The sequence below is a fragment of the Aspergillus neoniger genome (assembly GCF_003184625.1).
Source record: "Aspergillus neoniger CBS 115656 unplaced genomic scaffold BO87scaffold_1, whole genome shotgun sequence".
In the NCBI taxonomy this organism is placed as follows: Eukaryota; Fungi; Ascomycota; class Eurotiomycetes; order Eurotiales; family Aspergillaceae; genus Aspergillus; species Aspergillus neoniger.
The window spans coordinates 111,164-133,727 of NW_020291129.1; the positions used below are offsets into that span (position 1 = coordinate 111,164).

Genomic DNA, 22,564 nt, shown 5'->3' on the forward strand with positions numbered 1-22,564 from the left:
CACAGTGACCAGCCCGCCTCCCCACCTCCCCTCTCAAGTCTCAATAAAGGGGATTACCTATCATGGCTAAACTGAATGGCGAGTGATTTGAGTTTAAGTGAGTGAGAGTGTATGTGCGGCTGTAATTACACTAGGGAAGCTGCTGTCCCTCCACAAAGTAAATGTCTTTTTTCTTTCTCACTCTGCCTCCATCCCTCCCTTCGTCCTGATCCACAGGAGCGGAATTCTGGAAGAGCCAGCCGGTTTCCACCCTCATGCTTGATCAGTTGACGGATCAGGTAAAAAGGGGATCGCCCACAAAATTACAAAAAAACTTAGAGAAAAAAAAAAAAAGAAAAAAAAAAGAAAATGTATGCATCAAAAGTGCTACGAACTGAGGTCCACACTCGGTAGTTGTTGCTGGTAGTTGATGTTGGACAAACAAAGAACTACGCTAATCATGACAACATCCAACAGCACAAGCTACCGTGGTATTACAAATCAGGAAGCAGAATAACATCAAATATAGGGAAGTTTGTACTTTAGCAGTCAGTTGGACTACAATGGACGATTAGCTAACAATAAAAACGGGGGTGCCTTGTTTGGGGGCTGCTTAATGGTAAGAAGCGGTGAATCGTGCAAGATCAGGGAGGAATACACATCGGCAAGTCGAGCCAAGAAATCAAAGAGTGTACAGTAAGTTAGACAGGTTTGAGGGTTTGGTGATCTGATATGGAGGAGCGGAAAATCAAAGCTGTGGGCATAATACTGATTAGCCAAACGAAGATAAGAAAAAGGGAAAGCAACAAGAAGAGAGGGCGAAAAAGAGGGGTTGGCGAAGTGGGTAATTAGTGAGCGACGAGAAGAAAGAAGATCGCTGGGAGAAGTTGATGGGAGAGCGGAGCAAGCAAAAAAAAAAGGAACAGGTGAAAAAGAAAGCACAGCGTAAAAATTGGGGGAATGGAAATAAAATCAAAGCCCACATACACACATACGTAGTACATACATACATACATACACAGCACACGGGACCATACACAGTTAGAGAGTAGATACCATCATCCTCCATTTACCAAAGTGGGACAGATAATAGGACTGGCGGCAAGCGGGAGGTGAGCAATCGACAGCCAGCCCTTACGGTGAGAAACGACGCTATTATTCCATCGCTTGACTGAAAGTGGACCGACAAAAGACGGGGTGGGTGATCGGGAGAAAACCGATTGACATTTAGAGCGATCACCCGTCAAGAAAAGGAGAGAGAGAGAGAGCCTACTTGCTACGACTAGTACTATTAGTATTTACTAAGAGACGGATTGCGACTTCTCACCCCATGGTTAGTTGCTTACATACAAGGAGCCCAAGCTTAGAGGGTTGTATGATCGTTGTAATAATCAGTAATAAGTGTCCCTCGTTATAGAGGCGTGTTGTCCTTGAGCTCGGCACCTAAAGTAGCAAATGGACTAATTCCGAGGGCCACGGTGTTATACCGTACCCAAACAAGCAACTTGACCAACCTCACTCATGACCCCATGGAGTAGATCGAGCCATGCTATAAATCACTACAAAGTGATGACCGCTCGGCTTCTCGAGCAAATGCCCCGGAACTCTAATGCGATCTTTTAGAGGGCATACTAGCTTTGTCTGGTGATTAGTAGGTGACATTTACAGTACCTGGGGAATTCTGGAGGAATGAGACTGAGAAAGAGAGTGTGTGTGGATGAGTAACAAGGGCAGGCCTGTCTTGTAACTAATTCCGATGTGAAGAAAGGATCGAAGAGCCAAAGAAGCGAGGAGGGCGAACAACATTGCAGCAGGTGATCACGGGGGTTTGATTGGAGCTCCCGCCGAACTCTATCTATCTTGTTTGAAGGTTTTTTTTTTCTGCGCTATCGGTCCCAACGGATAGACGGAAGTGTACAGTAAGTAAGTAAGTAAGTAATCATGGTGTCCATACTGACCGAACTGCATTTTGTTTGGATACCAATCGTAAATCCCATTAAGATCATTCCACGCATCCCTGGGGCTGCCGATGACTGTGGAGTGATGGACATCGTCGCAGACTCTGGGTCCCCAGTAAAATCCCTTCTCGGATTCCTTTGACGTCATTCTATCTACTAGTCCAACGGCTAGTGCTCGAGATTTTCCCCGTGTTGCTTGGAGAACCTCTTAATTGAGACCTGAAACGGCGGGTAATGCGAAAAGTAAGTTCCTGGTACCTAATGGTATGAGGCTAATGAGCCTGACACCCGACGACGCACCTTCAAGGTCCTGTCCGTTCTGTCTTTCTCCTCCATCCCCCAGTTACGAGGTTACCTAGCCACAGCTAAGTTCTGCTAAGTATTAGCCGCCGTTGGTGTTGTTTCCCAAATCGCGTGGCTCTCTTTAGGCTCTCTGGGTGACATGGCCAACTATCCTACTATAACAGACCAGGGGGGGTGGGTTTAGAAAGATACTTACTGGTCATTTTACTCCTCTGATAATGCCATTGGCCAACTGTGATCGCGTTATGTCTTCTAGTTAATTCCGAAAAGTAGTAAGTAGTAGCCTGCCTTCTCCATGAACACATAAAAGTAACGCTAAGGGCGGGCGGAGGTGAAAAACAAGCCCAAGTTACTTACTTAGTACCAAGTATGTAATATTACGTGGTATCTGGTAACGAAGAGAGAGGAACAGGTAAAAACCCACCGCTGCATAAGGTAAATAGTACCATGCTGTGGATCTCATAGTGCCTGACTTAGCGTTGTTGAGATCTGGAGCCACGCGAGCCAAATGAGGGTCAAGAAGAGGGGGAGAAAAACAATGGAAGCTTGCGAGCTGCAAGTGATCTTTTGACCATCATGATGAATAGGCCAGTGGGGCGCTTTTGATACGGACGATCGACCATTAGCATCCGCCCGCCCAGCAGGAAAGAAGATGAAGGGCGGACAATAAAATCGGGCAGCTCAGCAAAAGGCATTTGCAGAGCAGCAGACGACGTCATTCCACTTGAGACGGACAGTAGCAGACAGCTGAACCCGCTGACCTCTACCAGATCATCAAAGAAAGTGAAAAAGGGGGTGAGGGGGATAGATTTGGTACACAAAGCCAATGGGGAGGATCCGGAAACACCCCCCGCCGAGTTGAAACCCGATGACCCCGTTGCTCTGGGCCAAAAATACGTACGTATAGGAAGTCAGTAAGAATTCTATCCGCCGGACGGCTTCATGGAGGAGCCGGACGAAGGAGCAGCTAGGGAAGAAGAAACCCTACCCAAGCTACTAGCTACTAGATACCACGCGGGAGAGACGCAACCCGAGAGAGCATGCGAACGAAGATAAGTCGGGTCGGGTCTTCAAAGCCAATACGAGTGCTTCCTTGAGGATCCCGATTGGGCTATTTAGGGATTTTCGCGACAACGTGCTGTCGCAGGATTAATTTGTCGAGTTGAATGCATTACTTGCATCCAGTAAGATGGAGCTTACCCCTCATTTCCCTGACAAGCAAAGACGACGACGTGCCTCGTTTGGGTTTCAAGGATTTGCTAAGGAGCCGTCAACCCAAACGGCCCGTGGTTTGGCGGTGTCTGCATGGCGTCGGTTCAAAAACCATGATACTGGACAGGAGATGGCCGAGTGGTCAGCGGTCTTAGCTCGAGTGACCACGATCGTGTCCAGCTTGATAACCATTCGGACGTTTCGGAGGAAAACAGGAAACGGACGGTGAAATGTCATCGCGATGCGCCTAGTCTCTTAGCAGATACATACGTGCTGCTGTGCATCATGTGAGCATGACCCGTCGCAGCTGAATGAAGCACGGGCGAGTCTAAATTATTGGGTGGATCGAGAGGGGGGGGAAGACCCTGAGATGATTAGCAGCAACAGTTGACCACTAGTATACTTGTATATACTTGTAACTAGGCTAATTGCATGGGAGCTGGCGACAACTTCCTGGTCACTATTGGCAACTATGATGTGCTGTTGGTGGTAGTAGTAGTAGTAGTAGTAGTAGTAGTAGTAGTAGTAGTAGTAGTAGTAGTAGTAGTAGTAGTACTTAGTAGTAATCGAGGGAAGAAAGGATGATGATTGATTAGTGAGGAACATCGGTGTGTGGTGCCGTGCCCGCTGATGCCGCTGCCCTGCAGGTGCAATAACTTTGTGCCAGCTGCCATGGAAGGAGAGAGGGGGAAAGCGTCGGTCACTGCCCACTTCACCACTTGAATTGAACCACCGCCAAAACAAAACAGAGGAAAATTCCGGCAGGAAGCGGTGAAGAGCCGAGAGAGGAGGGGCTTGCAGGCTGCTGGGTAACTTGGGTACGGACCGCCTAAATTGTTGGCCGATAACTAACTACTAACTATCACCACTGACTGCATCACGATCCTTGTGCCACCAAATGCGGGACAGACAGGCTTTGTTTGTCAACGTCTGTCAAAGATCCTGGCCGGTTTTACCCTACTTACTGCAGTCCTCGTGTGTCTTTAATTTTTTCAAGAACCTTTGCGATAGGTCAGCTGCCCCGTCCCCCGGGGGGGGGGGGCGCGCGGTGGGAAAGGAAGAATAACGCTCTGCTGTGCTTTGGGCAGAAATCCAAGCGCGGGCAGTCGCTAATGCTTGCTTGAATCATGCCTGGCTGGCTCGGGATCGTTCACGGAGCAGCAGTAGCAGCAGCAGCAGCAGCCCTGGTCCGCCTTGCAGGGAGCAATGAGAAACTTACGGTGAGCGATCCAACATTACACACACAAGCTGATCCAATACACAGCCACGATAGCCAGGAGGGCAGCTGGCAACAACCTTCGGGAAGCAGTTTTCCGTTTTGACAGCTGGGCTTAGATCAACTCCTCATGCAAGGTCGATTGATTGCTGCTACTGGTGGCATACACCCATGCCTCTTGTTATCGCACCGGCGGGGCATTGGGCTGCCCCGCGGTACATCGCTTTTGCTGCAGTGGATGGTTGGGAGAGGTGTCAGAACCAGGCTGGAGGAAAGGAACCGTAACATCTGCCCATTCATCCGACCATCAATAATCCTTCTTCGGTATTGCGGGAGGATGTTAGAGGCTGTCCTGGAGTATGTCTGTCCCTCTAAGCAGCATATCGCGTCTTGCGTTAGTGATCTTGTCAGTCTGATCACAACGACAATACATCAATACTACTATGCCTCCCTATCACCTAACCCACCTATTCTCCGATTCGTTCAGTATCCTGCAACGACACTCAGCATTGAGCATCTTCATTACTGGCATGGGACTCTATCTAGTCATCGATGCATGGCTTACTGGCGCATGACGTTGACTCTATCAGCAGGTCTCTGCTCCATAGCTTTCCAGCCTCTTTCTCTCTCGTTTCCCTTTTTTTTTTCTTCAATTTCTTTTCCTAACTCTTGAGTTTCGCTCGCGGGGCGATTTTTACGTTGCTGCGATTCCTTCTCTCTGACCCAGCACATGTCTCAAAGCTTCAGCGAATCCCATTAATTTTCTCCGTATGGAGTATTGAGTAGTCCTCCGTAGCGCCCTCCCAACTCTCGGGATCCACGGCCCACCTGAAATCAGCTTTGGAGGGATAAGCCACCCGCTTCCGGTCTGCGGTGGATCGTTTTACAGGCGCAGTTCCCGCGCCAGAGTGTCGGGTCCGCTTCTTGAGCCTTGAGGAATCCTATACTGTGGCGGATGAGACTCGGAGTGTCTTTGCCAGTCCCACACTGTTTGAATTTCTTCTCTTTTTTTTTTTTCCTGCTGATCGTCTAGTTCTCAATTAGGTCATGCTCGATGTTGCCTTCCATCATGATCGGATCATCCGATAAATACAAAGTAACTAACTACTAGTCTGTTAGTTAGTTAGTTATGTCGGTTCCGTCCTGACTTAGGCTAAGTCAAGTCGGTACTGTCGGCGCATGGCCGCATGTTTCATAGTAATTGAGGTGGTTACCCGACTACTAGAGACGGTCCACCCCCCTCCCAGAACAGTCACTAACTACATGATGCTTCGTCAAGCAGATGTATCGAACGCTTCTAGAAAACCCCCGTATTGGAGTAGTTGACGTCAGCGTAAAGTATTGTGCATCATGCCATTGGTGCTGAACAATAATGTAAGATCGAGTAAGATACTCGTTGACAATTGCTCGATCGGTCAACACCGGCAGTCAGCGTGACTGCGGCTGTGACGGGTCAAAGAAGCCCCCAGCAGTAAGTAGACTAGTAGTTACTACTACGACGGTGGCAGGACTGAAAAGCCATACAGTAAATAGTGATCCAAAATTGAGATCCTGGAGTGTCTCTCAGCTGGGATCCCTGGTCTTCTGTCAGGATTACGGACATGATCGGTTCGATCAATGTGGGGAACCGCGCAGGTCATACGCAGTCAACCACCAACCTACTGGGGATTTCTCTGTTAGGAGTAAATGGAGTGTGTCTTTGAAGGCATCCGTTCCATCGATGATTGCATTTGCATCTATGTAAATCCTCGGAGTCTCTCGGTCTTACTTTATCTAATCGCTAAATAATGCCTATAATTACCCAGCATACGTTACCTGTATGCAACGCAGTCGGTTCGAGTCAGAGAGCCAAGCGGAAACGGAATTTTGAGACTTTGAGAGTGAGAGAATGGTGTGAAATCTAAAGAAAGAAAGGATGAAAACGCCAATAGAGACCCGCAGTCTTTCCCGCCTTTCGGTTGGAAGATGGAACAACTAGTTATCTCATGAGACCAGCACCTCGCTGTTTTCGTCCACCTCGATACCTTCATCCACTACTCCGTAACCCCCCTTCCAACGTCAGGAGTAGTAGGATAGTAGGATAGACTTTGAGACGAACCAAGGTACCGAGTACCGGGTAGGAAGTACCGGACCAAAGATAGAGCTGAGGAGAGGTACGAATCCACCAGGTACCTTAGTTCACCACCAGAGCCGAAGGTCTTTGTGCACTGGAACCGGCTTCACCTCCCCGAACCAATAAAACCATATAGGCGGTCAGGTGGATGGATGGCACATTTTGGTGGATGTGAAACATCGAACCCGAGAAAAGGGCGGGAATTGCATCTCATCTCATCTCATCTTTTTTTTTCTCCCTCCTCGCTTTTCGCCGTTGCGTCACAATCACACGCCGGCTCGACGGAAGGGATTTGGAGGCAAAAGTACGGGCGAATAGTACTTCCCCGTCGCTGGCTTCTGGCAAATCGAGCCACCGTGGCTAAGCCAGCGGGGCTGGGCAACTTGCACCGAAAAAAAATGCCTTCCTTCTTTTCCATTTCCTTCCCTCTGCTTTCTTTTCCCCACCTCAATTGCGCCCCCCCCTTCAAAGGGCGAAGGGAATTGCGGACTTGGCCGGTCTTCGTCTTACACTTACTCTGTTCTTTTTTCCTTTTCTAAATTAATTAAGTGTCATACAGTAGTATCCAGCATCAGCTGGGACGGGATGGAATCTGTTCCATCTAGTCTCCGTCTTCTATCCGTCTCTACCTATCGCAAAGCGAGATGGAAGCATCCTTTCAGCTGGGAATAATTATGGGGGCGCGGCGCTACAATGGCGTAACTATCGACGGACTCGACGGCTCAAGTAAGGTTCAGTCTGGATAATGTGTCTACTCCTACGGATACAGAGTACTAAGCATGTCTCGGTTCCTAAAACCACTCATTTCACTCGTCCTCTTCATGCTGACCTATGAAAGAACTCGGTATGTAGGCGACCTGCTCTAGTAGGCAGGTAGATGCCTGTACCACCTACACATGTCAGTGGGTTCTCAACAACCGCCATTGTCCTCCTGTCTTCGTGGCAAAACTGACCCCCAAATCCACCACCATTTGATAGGATGCACCGGTGGTCAGCGCACACACAAAACACAGCACCCACATACACATACACATACACATTAAACAGTAAAGGGAAATTAAATCCCGGATTGAATAAGGAGTAACTTTCGAAGAAGGACTTTCGTCTCCAACGGAATTGCGGATCCGGTCCCGCGGCGACGGATAACAATCGAGGACCATGGGTCTGATCTCCAATCACACTCGGCTAGTCTCTCGACTCTCGCATGATTGATCGATTCCGCCTTCCTGTTCCCGCCTTTTGGCTTTTTCAGACGGCGCACTATTTGCATTCCGCCCCATTTTAGAGCCATCATAGCCGTCCTCTTTTTGATCATGTGAGCTGCAGGGGAATCCCATCCTTCCCCTTCCGGCGGTACCAGGAACCCTATCCCATTCGCTCAGATCCCTGCACTTCTGGAATCCACTGCGGAGCCTCAGACCAAGTTGAACGGCTGTATATCAAGGCCAAGGTGGGCTAGTCCCTGTAAGTGAGTCTACGACTGTGTACTTTGTACCTGTCAACATGAATCGGAGGGAACTTGTCCCTCGCCCCAACGTGCGGAATCTAGCCTTTCTGGATCCATCAACAGGAGGAGCCCCTACCTCGACTTCCTCCCTCGACACAGTGTATGTACGCTATTCCGTAGTATCCGACAGGGATGCCAACAATGGACCATAACTTTAAATCGCAATATGGCCCGGTACTTTATGCATCTCAACTTGTTCATGGACGTCGTGACTAGTTCGTCGATCGCGGGCGCTGATTTGCAGAAGGGCCTGCCTATCCCTGTGACAGCCGAACTACTGCATCCTTGTTCACAATCACAGACCCCAAACCAAGCCAATAGCATTGTCATGCAGGCGGTCTGCTGCGAACAGCATCCCACCACGCATGGTAGTGCCGAAACAAGATGAGCCAGTGTCATTTCTGGATTTGACCTTGATCTGTCACTTTGGCAGCATCCAGGTCTGCACATGGGATGCACAGCGACTGGGTGGTAGAGGCCTATCTAGACGGGTGGAGTCCTGTCAATGATCTGCCGTGTCTCGACCGAGCTTCTGCGATAATGATCCTACTCGCAGATCGTAGGTCGTGGAATGACGGTCCAATTGTGCAGTAATAACCCCGAATGGTCATTTAACTCCACGAATTATGCAGTCATGGATATGTCCATGTTCCATTTCGTCAATCGAGAAGCGGCATGGGCATGCCATTACAGGAAACAAGGTAGTCTAGAAGACCCACTGTGCAACTCGCCATACCAAGATTATGCTCAGCTACTATTGAGGTAACCGGGCTCACGTCACACAAATCACAAGGTGTGCTACATACAGCACCGAAGCCGGTGAGCCCACTTTGCACGGTGGACTTGGCCACCACCTGACCAAGTTCTCGTCGCGAGGCCCTGGTGCGACAGGCACCGATAGTGTAACAATGTGGTGACGGTGGGTAATCTCCCTGCGGTACTTTGGACCTTTTGCCTATCAGGGAAATTATAGTCCGCTTCGCAGGCTGGCTGGGAGCAGGTAGCCTTCTTGGTAGGCGCCGTCACGCAGGAAAATACGGCCAATGGTCGCTATTTGGTCGTAACGTGTGACCAACGGGCGTGTCGTCGCATATTTGCCGAGCTGTCAATCTACAGGCCGCCACCGAGGCAACAAGTGGAAAAAGAAATGACGCTAGGAAGGAATCATTTATCGATCTCTTCGCAACAACGGGGCGGGAAGAAATGGAAAAGAGAGACACTAGATGAACAGAAAGCAAAAATCAAAAAGGAAATTTGAGCTCCGATAGGGGGAATCGAACCCCCGGCTGCCGTGTGAGAGACGGCGATGTTAGCCACTACACCATATCGGATTACTTGATATTCTGGCTTATTTTCTTTAGCTATATGTCTCACGGCCGTTGCCTGTCAGATCTAGACAACGTTGGGTGTCGCGTTCCTCCATCGCGACTCTGGCAACGCATTGGACTAACTGTGGAATTGTCCGCATGCACCTTCAAGTTGCGGGCTGGCTGCCTTCACCATGATACTAAGCTGGGCATCTATTCAGCCCTGCTTATGCGGTGATTAGCAGGAACTGAGAGAATGTATTACTACTTATCTACCGGGTCCGGAATGTGTCCTAGGGCAAAGACATATATTCCAGGGCAGCTCGTGCAGGATAGATCGCCGCGGATTCCGTTTTTGTCGGCTTCCAACCATTGACTCACCCACTCTATTCCGGACCACGGAAACTGGACCTGATCCGGAGAATGCTACCTTTCTGGACCGAAATTATTAATTCAAAACTTGGATGGCCAGACCCTGAAGACACAACACCCCTTCGTCATGTGATCGACTGAGGTGCTGGAAGTATACATTTTACACGCCGGATGCATTGCATCTGCATCATCCAAGATGAGATGAGGCGGCCGATAAGCTAGCGTAAGCTTCGACTGGATAGAACGACGAGTCGATCCTTCGGGCAGGGATGTCAGCCACTAACGGACAAAAGTACCCATTTCCCAGTCGCCCCTCCCTCCGTTCCCCAGAAGCATTGAACAGGAAAAGTCCAAAAAGCAAAGGCATTCTAACTAGCCGGGCACCCGCATCATCCGGGACACTAAGACCAGCTAGACTAAGTAGACTCTCACATTTCAGCTCTCTTCCCCCCCCCCAACCTACAGCATCCAGTGGCTATCCGCGCGCACGCCAAAGGAAATAACGGAACTCTACACAACTTTAGGTTCTTTGATACATCCACACGGGACGGGAGGACATCTCCGGCTCTCACTATTGGAGCATTATTTTCTTCCCCCCTGAGATGTCATGATAACCCAGATTTCGAATGGAGCCCTTGTTTGTCTGTTTGCTTTGTTGATCGGGTTTCATGATGGAGATCTTGTCGTGTGGTCGGCGATAAATGGACGTCAGGTTCGTTGGATGAGGAGTGCGTCAACATCCACCCCCTGCTGATCTACTACCAAAGTAGATACTAGTTAACTAGCAGCATGTACTGATTTAGTCCGAGGGACAGATGGATGGACACACCACCCCAATATCTAAGCCTGTCCAGTGCGTCCACAACAACTGAATATCCACAATATGTAAAGCCATGCATAAGTCCCATCTCCACTCTCCCACACACACTCCCTCTCGACGAAAAGGCCAGGTCAAGTATCTATTAACTGCGATAAGTTTAGCGCATTCACACCCATTCTACATTTGACTAAATCCGACAGTCCAGATCAGGTCCCCGAAAGGTAAAATAGAAAGTTGACACGTCCGAAGAAGAGCCCACTGACCACTTAGTTACTGACTTGCTTCAATCACGATCCACAATCACGCAGTCTTATTTCTAATTCAGCAACTCTCTTTTTCATATGAAGTATTTTTATCTTTCATTTTCGCCACTGTGGATCGGTCCAGATCGCAGATACAGGTACACACCCAAATGAACGATGAATAACTAACTGGGTCTACACAATAGATGCATAGCACACAGTAGTAACTACAGTAACCAAGCACCGACTAATCCATCCATCCAGCAGCAATGACCCCTACTGCATCTGCAGATTACTCCCAACATACCACTTTCTATACCAACAGCAACAAGGTGAAGAAGAGACGAAGTACCACAAGGATATGTGGCTCAACAGCTATGGTGCCATGCGACTCAACCAATTCCCGGGTGTGGCGAGTCCGCGCGGCATTAGCCCTGCAGTTGAAACCACCACTGCTGCCACCTAAGTACTTCAGCTGCTACCGCTATATACTGTAACACAACACCTGACTTGCCCGACTGACTGACTGACTGACTTACAATGCAGCCCAGTTGGGTATTTGCCCGGTGAGATTTGAGCGGTCTACTGTATACTATGCATAGGATTGCATCATTGTGCGATCATTCCTCGGGATATACTTGCTGTATGGGACGGGAGTATTATGCATGTCGCATGGTGCGCTTGTTGATATATTGTCTATCATTATCCAGGTTAATTGAGTTGCTGTTGTTGTGGCCCGACTTGATGCCTGCTTGCCTGCCTGCCCGTCTGGTTTGCCTGTCTGTTTGTTTGTTTCTGTACGCCCTTATGCTGGTGAACGTTGGTCGGTGTTATGGTAGGCTGTCTGTAGAAGGGAAAATAAACCCGTGTCTCAGTTTGCCAAAGATTTCATTCTGTTTCCTTATTTGGAGATAATAGCCTAGGCCTAGTGTGTCTTGCTTCGAATGTCAATTATAAAGTAAATTCATCAGAACAGAGTTTATAGTCCGGTATAACCACCAATGCCCATATAGATACGAATACCCCCAATCCACAACCTGACATCAGAGATCAGACACCCCCCTCGAGAATAAAAACCCACCAACCAAGGTACTCCGTAGAGACTCCCCGAGTCGTCGCCGATATATGCGCGCAAGGTATCACCGCAACACAGCAGAGACAGGGCAGCGCAGTGCAGCACAGTGCAGTGCAGTGCACATCTCCCTCCTTCCTTCCCTCGCACACACTGCATCTGTAATGTAAGCCGACACAACCTGACCCGACCCAGCCCGGCCCAGCTCAGCTCAGCTCAGCTTGAGTGCGTCAAAAAGGAAAAGTTCTGCCCGATGTAGTGCAAGACAAAGTGAAGATTGATCGTTGGGCCTGGCCGCTCTTTCAGACAGACAGATAGACAGCCAACTTTCAATTCTTCGTTGACTAACACTCGTAAGTGTAAGTAAGCTTGACACACATACTGCTGCATATTTTCCTCTGCTGACTGTAGCTTCTGGTGCATGGAGTTAGGAGGTTTTTGTTTGATATGACAGTCTTGAGGAAGATGTACGGGCTTTAGGGTTGCAGATGAGTTGGTAATTGGATGAATGGACAGTTTGGTGATTGTTGCATGTTGAGTATAGACTTTTTGTGGTGGTTTGTGGGATAAAAGTAAGTTTGGTTTGTTCTGTTATGTTATGGTCCTGGAATTTCAGTTCACTTGGTGGTTTTGTATGTATGTCTTGTGGTTATGGGGTTGGTTTTGGCTCTGCTGTTGTTAGTTTGTGATTATCTGCCTGGAATTGGGTTGACTGTTAGATCTGGATAATAATAATGGTGTAGACTTCGGATGCATGATGAAGACAATAGATGGACCTCGTATATTCTGACAATGGCAGATAGCAAACAGATCCATATTGAATGTCAATGTTTGTTTGCAGTAAACACTGTTATCATCATGTGCCGATAAGGTCACGTGTCAGACGGATTTGCTGGAAATGCGGCATGAGCCATGACATCGACAATCGATTTCATCATCAATCCCAATCCCAAGAAGCTATTGAGTTCCTGAAACAAGGCAGGAAAATGCATCGCAGCTGATTAATACCCCTTCAATTCGCATAATTGCCTCTCCCCGTCATCCCAGAATGAGCTATAGCTAAGCTCCACATTTTACAACATGGCAGCTCACAGAACATGGCTCCTCCGCTCAATTCCTCGCATTCTCCCCCAACACTCCGTCCGACTACGTCCTCTGGCTAGGACACCGGCTTACGCCTTGAAAGTTTGGTCTCAGCGGTATAATAGCACCGAAGCCGAGACCAAGCGATCAGAGTATCACCAGCAAACGCCACTGCCCGATCATATCTCCGAACCGTCACATCTGAATCCGTCCCCCGAAGATTATTCGCGCTTTATCTTTCAGGATAAATGTCGCTCGACGATATATGCTGGTGCCGGTGGGCATGGGTGCGTCTCGTTTCTTCGTGAGAAATATGTCGAAGAAGGTCCGCCCAATGGTGGCGATGGAGGTAGTGGCGGGAGTATCTATATTCAGGCTGTTGAAGGCATGACGAGTCTACATAAGCTGGCTCGTAGGGGGATTATAAAGGCCGGTCGGGGGAAGAACGGGCAGGGGAAAAGCAAAGGAGGCAAACGAGGCAACGATGTCCTGCTCCAAGTTCCCGTCGGCACTGTCGTTCGCGAAGTCGATCGTTACGACCCGGTCACGGAGGAAATCGTGCGCCGGAAACGTGAGCGCAAGGAAGCTGCAGCAGCCGCTGCTGCTGCGGCAGAGGAGGGCGCAGAAGAGAGTGATGAAATAGATGAGCTTGGGTTACCGTCTATACGACATGATCGCTGGGTTCTTTACCCTGGTGCCAACCCGTCTGATTACCTGACTACGGTGTTTCCGAATAATCCGCCCCGGAGACAACATATCGCTGCACTGGAACCGCAGGCGCCGATCTACCTCGATCTCTCGCAGCATATGGACAAGCCGATCTTGTTGGCTGCTGGAGGTGCCGGTGGCTTGGGTAACCCACACTTTGTGACTCGCAATATGAACCGGCCTACGTTCGCATCTAGAGGTGAAGGCGGCATGCGCCTGGAGCTTGAATTTGAGCTGAAGCTGCTTGCGGATGTTGGACTCGTGGGGAAGCCCAATGCAGGAAAGAGTACATTACTTCGGTCGTTGACCAACAGTCGCACCCGGGTCGGAAACTGGGAGTTCACGACGCTTTCTCCCAATATTGGTACGGTGGTCATCGACAATCATAAAGGGCGACCGTTGGTGGAATCCAAAGGAAAGGCCCGGCGGACGAACTTCACTATTGCCGACATTCCAGGTCTGATCGAGGATGCTCATCTGGATAAGGGCCTTGGTCTAGGCTTTCTCCGGCATATTGAGCGCGCAGGCATCCTGGCGTTTGTGGTTGATCTCAGCGCAGGTGACCCTGTGCAAGGACTGAAGGGTCTCTGGCACGAACTGGGCGAATACGAGCGCGTCCGTGACGTTGAAGAGTCGATGAAAGTTGAGGGAGATGATTTAACCTGGAATCCGCCTACTCATGGTCTGCCTGAACTTCAGTCCGAAAGTGCAATTCAAGAGCTTAACAAGGTTGCGTCAAAAGCTAAAGACGAACTTCCCGCTCTAAATCTTTCTCCAATTCACACCAAGCCATGGTTTGTGGTAGCCACCAAGGCCGATCTCCCGGAGACTCAAGAACGCTTCAAGACACTGCGTGACTATCTTGCCGCCGTTAAGAACGGCGAAGAGGAACATCCGGGCGGACATCCCTATGGACGGAGAGACAAGGTCTGCGCGGTTCCTGTCAGTGCCATTAGGGGCGAGGGAGTTGCCGGCATTCCAAAGCTTGTTGTGGATTTGCTCGATTGAGCAACGGCAACCAGAATTGATAGTACTAAATGTGCCTAAAAGGTGTACATAAAAAGAGTTTGTAACATAGGGTCGGAGTTGATGGTTTGGCGGTTGTAATATTAAGAGGGAACATGTTTGTATGAAGAGACAAATAGTCTCGTAGCAAAGCAATCTCGCTCCACAATTCCTCCTTCTGGTCAGTTTTAATGTCTTTTCAGCATTTCTAGCATGTAGTTGATGACAATCTGAATACATTCAAATTGTCATTCGGAGATAGCGGGGTTTACACGCTAGTCTTGATCGGGATACCTAATTGATCTTCGGAAAAAGACGCGACCAGAACAACATCAATATTAAACCATCCATCACTCTCTTGAGTCAAGTCCAGATTCTTCATGCAGAGATACCCCATACTCCAAGCACATACAATGAGATAAAAAGATAACCCGCAAAGAATGCGATACTCCCCAATCCACCTCCAGCTTCCCAAAACTCTCCTCGAGATCCTCAATATCCGCCCCGACGACCCCATCCTCCGCTGCTTCCCAGACAACAACCTCGATACACTTCACGACCACCTTCTCGGCGATCCCGACGGCGCAATCAAGCTAGCCGACTCAAAGCTCCGCGTATTTCCCTTCAAAGATGTCGACATCTGCTGGCGCCGCTACTACACCGACGCATGCATCTTGAAAGCGTGTCTGACGATCGCCGAAAACTGCGGGTTTCCGCGCCGCGAACGCAACGGACACTCGATTCTCCCTCCTTCTCCTTCACATCCCGGTTCTACGGCTCTCACGCGCAGGCAAAATATACTGAGGATTATCGACGATGCCTGCTCTAATAAGGAGCTGATTGAGGTGGACCCGGATGCAGAATGGCTCACGCCTACGATACACATGCTCGACAAGGCATTAATCATGACTGGAGCACCACTGAGGGAAGCATTAGTCCTAGCGGTGATTAATGCGCTGCAGGGTGCGTGTCCGACGACCAAGCGGAACAATTTAACTAAATTCGAATTCCCCGATGAATTGGACCCCGACGAACTTGCCACTCCGCTCTTCTCTGACGATGCTGCGCCGACGCCTGAGATCTGTTTCCCTATACCCCGAGTATCGAATCTACCGATGTGGGGTACGTCGTCCTCGTCGCCGAATTTCCGTGATCATGTGCGCCAGAAGAAAACACCGCTTGTCATTACTGATGCGGTGACAGATTGGCCGGCTATATCGACGGGGTCGTGGGCGTCCAGGGAGTTCTGGATGCATCGCACTTTTGGCGGACGGAGACTTGTCCCTGTGGAGATTGGGAGGTCGTATACGGATGAGGACTGGGGACAGCGGTTAATGCCCTTCAAGGACTTCGTGGAGAAGTATCTCGACCGGGATAGACACAGTGATGATGCAGGTCCGACGGGGTACTTGGCGCAGCATGATCTGTTTTCTCACATGCCGACCTTGTTTAAGGATTTCATGCACCCGGATTACATTCACATTGACGCACCCAAAGCGGAACCCGGCACCCCAGCCTACATCCGACAGCAGCGAGAGGAGGAAGAACGGAGACGGAAACTAATAGAAGAAGTCATCCAAGTTCAAGAGCAAGAACGAGAACCCAAATCCGACTCAGACTCCGACTCATCATCCTCGCACGAACCCGACGACGATGGCCCGCACCTCAACATCTGGATGGGTCCCTCATGGACGATATCCCCGCTCCACTTCGACACATACCACAACATCTACGTGCAAGTAGTAGGCGAAAAATACTTCCGACTATATTCCCCTCACACACCACTCTCGCAGATTCATCCGAAGGGAAAAGAACCCGTCGTTAGACGACGGCCCGAGGATGGGCAGGATCCTCATCAGTACACTCATAATCAGCACTACCACGAGCAAGAAGAACCTGAACTTGTGGATATGTCCAATACATCACAGGTTGATCTCGCTGCTATTGAGATGTCCCCTGCTGAGGCGGACTATTGGGAGGAGCTGTGGCCTGGGTTCCTGGATGCGGAGTATGTCGAGACTGTGCTTAAGCCGGGCGATATGTTGTATATTCCTATTGGGTGGTGGCATTATGTCAGGAGTTTGAAGGGTGGGATTGGGGTTAGTTTTTGGTGGGATGGGTGTTAGGTGGATTTAGCATTGCTACTATCTTTATCGCTGATACGAGTTGTATGATAGATTTTGGTTGTATACTAGGGTGCTTGAGGTCGAGGATGAAGCGGTCAGGGAGGTATTTTTAAGTGTAGACCGTTTTCGAATGCGATTGCCCTTTTGGGTGATTGGCTATTTGGGGGTAGTAATATAAGTATCTACCATACTGTACCGTAAGTGTCGATTATCTACTCTTCACAGAAGCTTGCGTTGCTTTGGCGTCATTTTCATTGTGGCCAGAAAGGTTCCAATGCCATATATACTCTAGACCTGACAGCAGTGTCTACTCGACTGTAAGGATCAATTCTGTGCCCTCCTCGCCAACACCAAAGGCTTCCCTGCTTCTATCGAGTCACCCGGTTGAACCAAGATCTTCTCCACGGTAGACCCAGCAGCGAGGGACTCCGTGCGCACGGCAATTTCCAGCTTCATAGCCTCCAGAATAACCACCAGCTGATCATTATCGAGCTTATCACCTTCCTTGACTTCTACTTTCCAGACATTGGCGTTCAATGGCGCTTCAATGGGGGTGATGTCAGGGTCTAGACCAAAGAGAGTGGCGATCAGTATCTTCCGTTCTGTTTCAGATTGATGTCTGTGTAAAATGGGATAGACATACCCTTCAATAGACTCTCAATCGTATCCATCGGGATACCCCGTTCTGCTTTCTCCTTTGCCCACCGCTCAAGCAGTTTTGTCTCGAGCTTGTCCATCTCAGCTTGTGCCTGTCGCTGCTTGTTCCGAATAGCTGCGACTTCGTCCGCGGTGTCACGGAGGAGCTTATTGTGCTCCGCCATGTCGAAGATAACCTCTTCCCACTGGTATTCATATCTGCCGCTGTTGAAGAGAGCGAGCTGCTTCTCGTACTCTTCTTCGGAGACGCGGTAGAAGGTGATCTGGTCGAAGTCTTCGAACAGCCATGGTCTGTTGGCTTCGTAGCCTTTCTTGGAGCCGAGAATGTCGACGCCCGGGATGGTCATGCCAGTCATTTGGTATCCGCCGGGTGAGTCTACATTGTATAGTCTGCTTTCTGTTAGTATGTGTGTTGATCGTGTGTGTGTGTGTGTGTGTGTGTGTGTGGCTGGTTTGATGCTTACGCCATGCAACTTCCGCCCCAGGAGACTGAGCCGGCTGGTGTGTAGACTCTGCTGGGGTTCATCTTTGGGCAATTCATCCGATAGCGGGGGTCGACTGGGAGGGAGAGCGGGAGACCAGTGAAGAAACCAACTGCTATAACCATGAAGGAGGCGGTTAGGTAGATCCGTTCGAACTCTTCTCTGCTGAATGCATTGTTCTTCGCTACGAAGTCGATGTTGTCGGGCAGATAGGAAGCGTAGGGACGCTGGGTATCCATGTATCGGATGATTGCGTCTTTCTGTCTCTGGCTCTCGAAGGAGAGAGGGAGCTTAAATAGCCGACTGGGGAACTTTGCTTGGCTGAGGTCACCGAGTTTTGTCTCGATGTCACAGAGATAGGTTAGGAGCTTCTTTTGTGGGATTTTTAGTCCGTCATAGTAGATCATCAAAGCTACGTAGAGTCAGTACTGCGTCTCGGATGGGTGGGTGTTGCGGAAAGGCTTACTGTTTCCGCTTCCCATAATTGAGATTAGCCCGTTCGCAAAGGTAATATCGCCAGTTCCTTCAGTCAAAGCTTTCTTCAGAGCAGTAGCTCTACAGCGATGGTTCAGATCAAAGGACCCAGTGCCGTAGTCAACAAGCAGATAGTCGTCGCCGGCCTGACTACATGTCAGCTAAATGAATGTGAGCGACTGAATGAATTGCTGGCTTACCTGACGATATGAAACAAGAGGTTGGCTCCCACTTTCCTGGATCTGGTGTATGACACCCTGTCCACGTTTCTCTGCTGTCAGCTCTGGAGTTAGGTCCCCTTTAGCGGGCGATATGTTACTGAGATCACCCGTTTGGCAACCTCGAGCAACCTCATCAATAAACCGTTCTAGCTCTTTGCGAGCGGACAGAGCATCCTCCAAAGACGTAGCACGGTATCTCAGAGTATCACCTGCTTTCACTTGCCCCAGCTTCCATAGGTCGGCTTTGCAGATTGTATGACTGCTGACGAACCCCCCCAGGTCAGGCGCATCCACGGGGAATATGACCGGGTCATCACCCGTCCAATTGAGAGATCCTATCGCATAGCCGTACTCGATCAAATTAGAAGGATGCGCGCCGCCTTCACCACCATCTGTGCGAGCCCAAGTAGGCTTCGGGCCTAGCAGACGGATGCCTCCTCTAGCGGCGTTGTGCGACACTTTAAAATTCGCGCTGTAAAGCATATCAATGCTGTCGGGAACGAGATACCCCTGATCATACGGTCCGGGCATGGCCATAAACTCCCAGTGATCAGGGTACTGAGGAATAAGATGCTGCGGTAAGCGGAGGTCACCGCTCACTTCTGGTACTTGGGTAGTAATCGCAAGAAGGTCACCAGAGGCAAGCTGTCTGCCTTGATAGCCCCCAACGCCAACACCTGGAGTGGTTGATTTGGATCCGAACCACTCTGCGACATTCAAGAACCCTCCGAAGACACCAAGGTAGGCTCTGCAGCCATTACCCGTTGTTTTCCCGATTTTCAGACGCTGGCCAGCTGAGACCTTCACTCTCGACCACATCGGGAGGGGTGCGTCCTCAAGCTTAGCTTCGATTGGAGCACCACATAATGAGATCAGTGCTGGCCCCAGAAATCGTAGTTCCGGTCCACTCAAGGTTATTTCCAAGGCTTCCAGACCCATTGGGTTTCCAACAAGCGCATTCGCAATGCGGAAGGCCATGGGATCCATCGGCCCCGAATGGCAAAAACCCCTTCCCAAAGTTGGACGGCCAGGCCAATCTTCAATGAGTGTATAGGCACCGCCAGAAATAACATCAATAGCAGACAATTGATATTTGAAGTCGTTTAGAAAGCGAGTCAATGTTCTTCCAGCGACGAAAGTGTCATCCGCCAGAATATCAGCCAGGAACTCCAAGTTTGTTGGAGGGCCACAGATACGTGACTCTGTCAATATTGTCTTCAATCCTTCAATAGTTTGCTGTCTGCTTTGAGAGTGATACATAACCTTCGCAAGTAGCGGGTCTGAGAATCTTGCGTTAGTACTTTCCTGTAAAAGTATAGCTCTGGCAGCCTACCGTAGTTTGCCGACACCTTAACACCCCTATAAACCCATGTATCGATTCTAGACCCCGGCAGTTCCTTCCATTCTACCGTCTGCAGTGTACCAGGGCAGGGAGCAAAATCTTTGGCCGGGTTTTCGGCGTAAACTCTAGCTTCGATGGCGGCACCTGAAGGTGCGCTTACTGTAAGGCTGGCCAGGTACGCTGCGTCAAGGCCTTTTCTTCCTGAGAGTTGAGCATTGGCCTGTTTTAACATCAAGTCCACCAGGTCGATGTCGTAGCATAGCTCTGTTATGCCATGCTCGACCTGCAGGCGTGTATTCATCTCCAGGAAGAAGAATGCCCCAGTTTCATCATCTACAAGGTATTCGATCGTTCCAGCCGATCCATACTTGATTGACTCCGCAAGGCGGACGGCTGCGTCACCCAGTCTCTCTCGTAGCCCAGGGTTTTTGGTAACAAACGGACTTGGGCATTCTTCTATAACCTTTTGATGTCTCCTCTGGATTGAGCACTCACGTTCACCGAAGTATATGGCCTTACCATCCCCGTTTCCGAACACTTGTACTTCAATATGATGACTTGACGGATAGTAGCGTTCGATGAAGACGCCGTCATTCTTGAACAAGGCCCCGCCCCTAGATTTAGCGGTGGCGAAAGAGTCACGGACTTCTTTCTCTGTGTTGCATGTAAGTAAGCCCATTCCACCACCCCCCGCTGTGGCCTTCAGCATGACCTATGTCGATGTCAGCTCCGTTACCTAGCAGATGAAAGCTGAGTAAGTGTACCGGAAACCCAAGTTCTTCTGCTATTGTGACAGCATCATCCTCGCTCTTTACCAGTCCCTTCGAGCCTGGCACAATAGGAACACCGGCTTTTGTAGCAAGATCTCGTGCAGTATGCTTGAGTCCGAAGGCTTCGATACTCTCCGGCGAAGGACCAACGAAGGCTATGCCTGAGCTAGAAGCAGCTCGTGCAAAGTCCGCGTTCTCGGATAGGAATCCGTATCCTGGTATGATTGCATCTGCTTTGTATTTCTTGGCGATATCAATTATTTGTTCTCTGTAGACGTCAATATGTAACCATTAACTTTTGTTGGGCTTGGATCAAGTGAAATACTGCTCACCCGTCAATATAGGCCTTAGATGGTACTCCTTGCAAGAGTACGGCCTCGTCTGCCAGGTGTACATGGGTAGAAGCAGCATCCGGTTCAGTATAGACCACCACCGTCCGGAGGTTCAGCTTCCTGTAGGATATTAGACCCTTTTATTCTCGAAATCCAATTATAGTTGCTCGTACTTGGCTGTTTTCAAAATCCTGACGGCGATTTCGCCGCGGTTGGCGACTAGCAATGTCTTCAGGGACTCCATCGTGAGTAATTGGTAAAAGGTCGGAGGCACAGTGTTCCTTTGGGCGGGACCCTCCTAATCTCTAAGGAGTAGCCCAAGCTTTTATCGGCTTTTGTACTCATCCAAGCACTGGTACTCGGTTTGGAGAACCGGATGATAAGCGGTATGATGTAGGATGGATCGACAATCGTTGGAGAAGTGGAGATGTGCGGGGTCAGTCTTGGGTTCACTGATAAGCCAGATATGGATGGTCTCATCACAAGAAAACCTCAAGAGCTGTTCTTAAGAGAAGCTAAAACTTCCGCATAGTTGCCATTGCTATTATCGTTCAGATAACTTGCCTTCGTTTGTATTCTTGGTTTCACATCACGGTATGTATTGTCATCCTGGCTCTTTCAAATATATGATCCGGGGTAACGGAGGAATTCAGCGGCTTCCCGAATTTTGGGAACACGCCAACTTCGGGACCCATTGCTATAATCTTCCACAAGCTAAGGTTATCTTGGTTCTCGAATATGATTGTTCGGTATGGCCGCTGCTGGTTCGCTATTGAATGAACCATCCGATGTAAGTTGCTGGGTGGCGCCGTTACCCCGCCGTTGAATGCCATGAGGTGGCTGGGCTTGGAGTCCAGACCTTTTGTATTAGCAGTGAGGAACGCTTGGGAATGTTTGGGTATCGGGATCGCATGGTCTCGTCATGGATGTTGTTGTGGGCGACTGTCGATAATAAGATACTACTAAACAGGCGTCTCCCGGTTTGCAATGATCATAGATCGTGGGAATATATACCGCTCACACTGGGCGTATAGCAGTAACATCGATTTTCATTCCCGGGGGGGGAACGATAAGTGTTAGTGCCACTAGATTTCCATTGTATAGCGGTACGGATCTGAAAATAGCTGAGAATAGCTGAAAATATTGAAACTAAACATGGGAACCATTGGGAAAGAACTATGTCGGGGACAAGCTACTGCTATCTCGGAGAGATGATTGAGATATTCGACTAGTAGCATTCGCTGAACGCTAGCCTTATTTAGC

General features: G+C 49.5%; 6 protein-coding genes and 1 non-coding gene across 7 annotated transcripts; 4 read left to right on the top strand and 3 right to left on the bottom strand.

Moving 5' to 3' along the window:
* Positions 1–3,733: 3,733 nt before the first annotated feature.
* On the bottom strand, positions 3,734–4,204 carry BO87DRAFT_680 (uncharacterized protein). The gene has a single exon (XM_025629470.1). The coding sequence runs from the start codon at positions 4,056–4,058 to the stop codon at positions 3,786–3,788; it is 273 nt and encodes a 90-aa protein (XP_025484977.1). The 5' UTR covers positions 4,059–4,204; the 3' UTR covers positions 3,734–3,785.
* A 360-nt stretch (positions 4,205–4,564) lies between these two features.
* On the top strand, positions 4,565–5,446 carry BO87DRAFT_734 (uncharacterized protein). Its single transcript, XM_025629513.1, has one exon. It carries the CDS (start codon positions 4,799–4,801, stop codon positions 5,339–5,341), a length of 543 nt encoding a protein of 180 aa, XP_025484978.1. The 5' UTR covers positions 4,565–4,798; the 3' UTR covers positions 5,342–5,446.
* Positions 5,447–8,207: 2,761 nt separating this feature from the next.
* On the top strand, positions 8,208–8,767 carry BO87DRAFT_371695 (uncharacterized protein). Its single transcript, XM_025622090.1, has one exon. The coding sequence runs from the start codon at positions 8,455–8,457 to the stop codon at positions 8,674–8,676; it is 222 nt and encodes a 73-aa protein (XP_025484979.1). The 5' UTR covers positions 8,208–8,454; the 3' UTR covers positions 8,677–8,767.
* Positions 8,768–9,547: 780 nt separating this feature from the next.
* BO87DRAFT_t13 lies at positions 9,548–9,619 on the bottom strand. The gene has a single exon. It is a non-coding gene; the product is annotated as a tRNA-Glu (tRNA).
* A 3,431-nt stretch (positions 9,620–13,050) lies between these two features.
* BO87DRAFT_371698 (GTP-binding protein Obg) lies at positions 13,051–15,061 on the top strand. The gene has a single exon (XM_025622091.1). It carries the CDS (start codon positions 13,182–13,184, stop codon positions 14,898–14,900), a length of 1,719 nt encoding a protein of 572 aa, XP_025484980.1. The 5' UTR covers positions 13,051–13,181; the 3' UTR covers positions 14,901–15,061.
* A 189-nt stretch (positions 15,062–15,250) lies between these two features.
* BO87DRAFT_371699 (putative JmjC domain protein) lies at positions 15,251–17,194 on the top strand. The gene has a single exon (XM_025622092.1). The coding sequence runs from the start codon at positions 15,338–15,340 to the stop codon at positions 17,021–17,023; it is 1,686 nt and encodes a 561-aa protein (XP_025484981.1). The 5' UTR covers positions 15,251–15,337; the 3' UTR covers positions 17,024–17,194.
* A 153-nt stretch (positions 17,195–17,347) lies between these two features.
* Positions 17,348–21,841, bottom strand: BO87DRAFT_347479 (bifunctional urea carboxylase/allophanate hydrolase; the record flags this gene model as incomplete). The annotated part of the gene is made up of 9 exons (XM_025620936.1): positions 21,475–21,841; positions 21,302–21,421; positions 20,964–21,237; positions 20,191–20,911; positions 18,837–20,137; positions 18,629–18,782; positions 18,145–18,574; positions 17,667–18,070; positions 17,348–17,589 (listed from the first exon to the last, which is right to left on the bottom strand). Exons 1-9 carry the CDS (start codon positions 21,543–21,545, stop codon positions 17,348–17,350), a joined length of 3,717 nt encoding a protein of 1,238 aa, XP_025484982.1. The 5' UTR covers positions 21,546–21,841.
* Positions 21,842–22,564: the final 723 nt, after the last annotated feature.

Excerpts from the sequence above, each read along its gene's own strand:
- BO87DRAFT_371698 (XM_025622091.1), top strand. The coding sequence starts at position 13,182 with ATGGCAGCTCACAGAACATGGCTCCTCCGCTCAATTCCTCGCATTCTC.
- BO87DRAFT_371699 (XM_025622092.1), top strand. The coding sequence starts at position 15,338 with ATGCGATACTCCCCAATCCACCTCCAGCTTCCCAAAACTCTCCTCGAG.
- BO87DRAFT_371695 (XM_025622090.1), top strand. The coding sequence starts at position 8,455 with ATGGCCCGGTACTTTATGCATCTCAACTTGTTCATGGACGTCGTGACT.
- BO87DRAFT_734 (XM_025629513.1), top strand. The coding sequence starts at position 4,799 with ATGCAAGGTCGATTGATTGCTGCTACTGGTGGCATACACCCATGCCTC.
- BO87DRAFT_680 (XM_025629470.1), bottom strand. The coding sequence starts at position 4,058 with ATGTTCCTCACTAATCAATCATCATCCTTTCTTCCCTCGATTACTACT.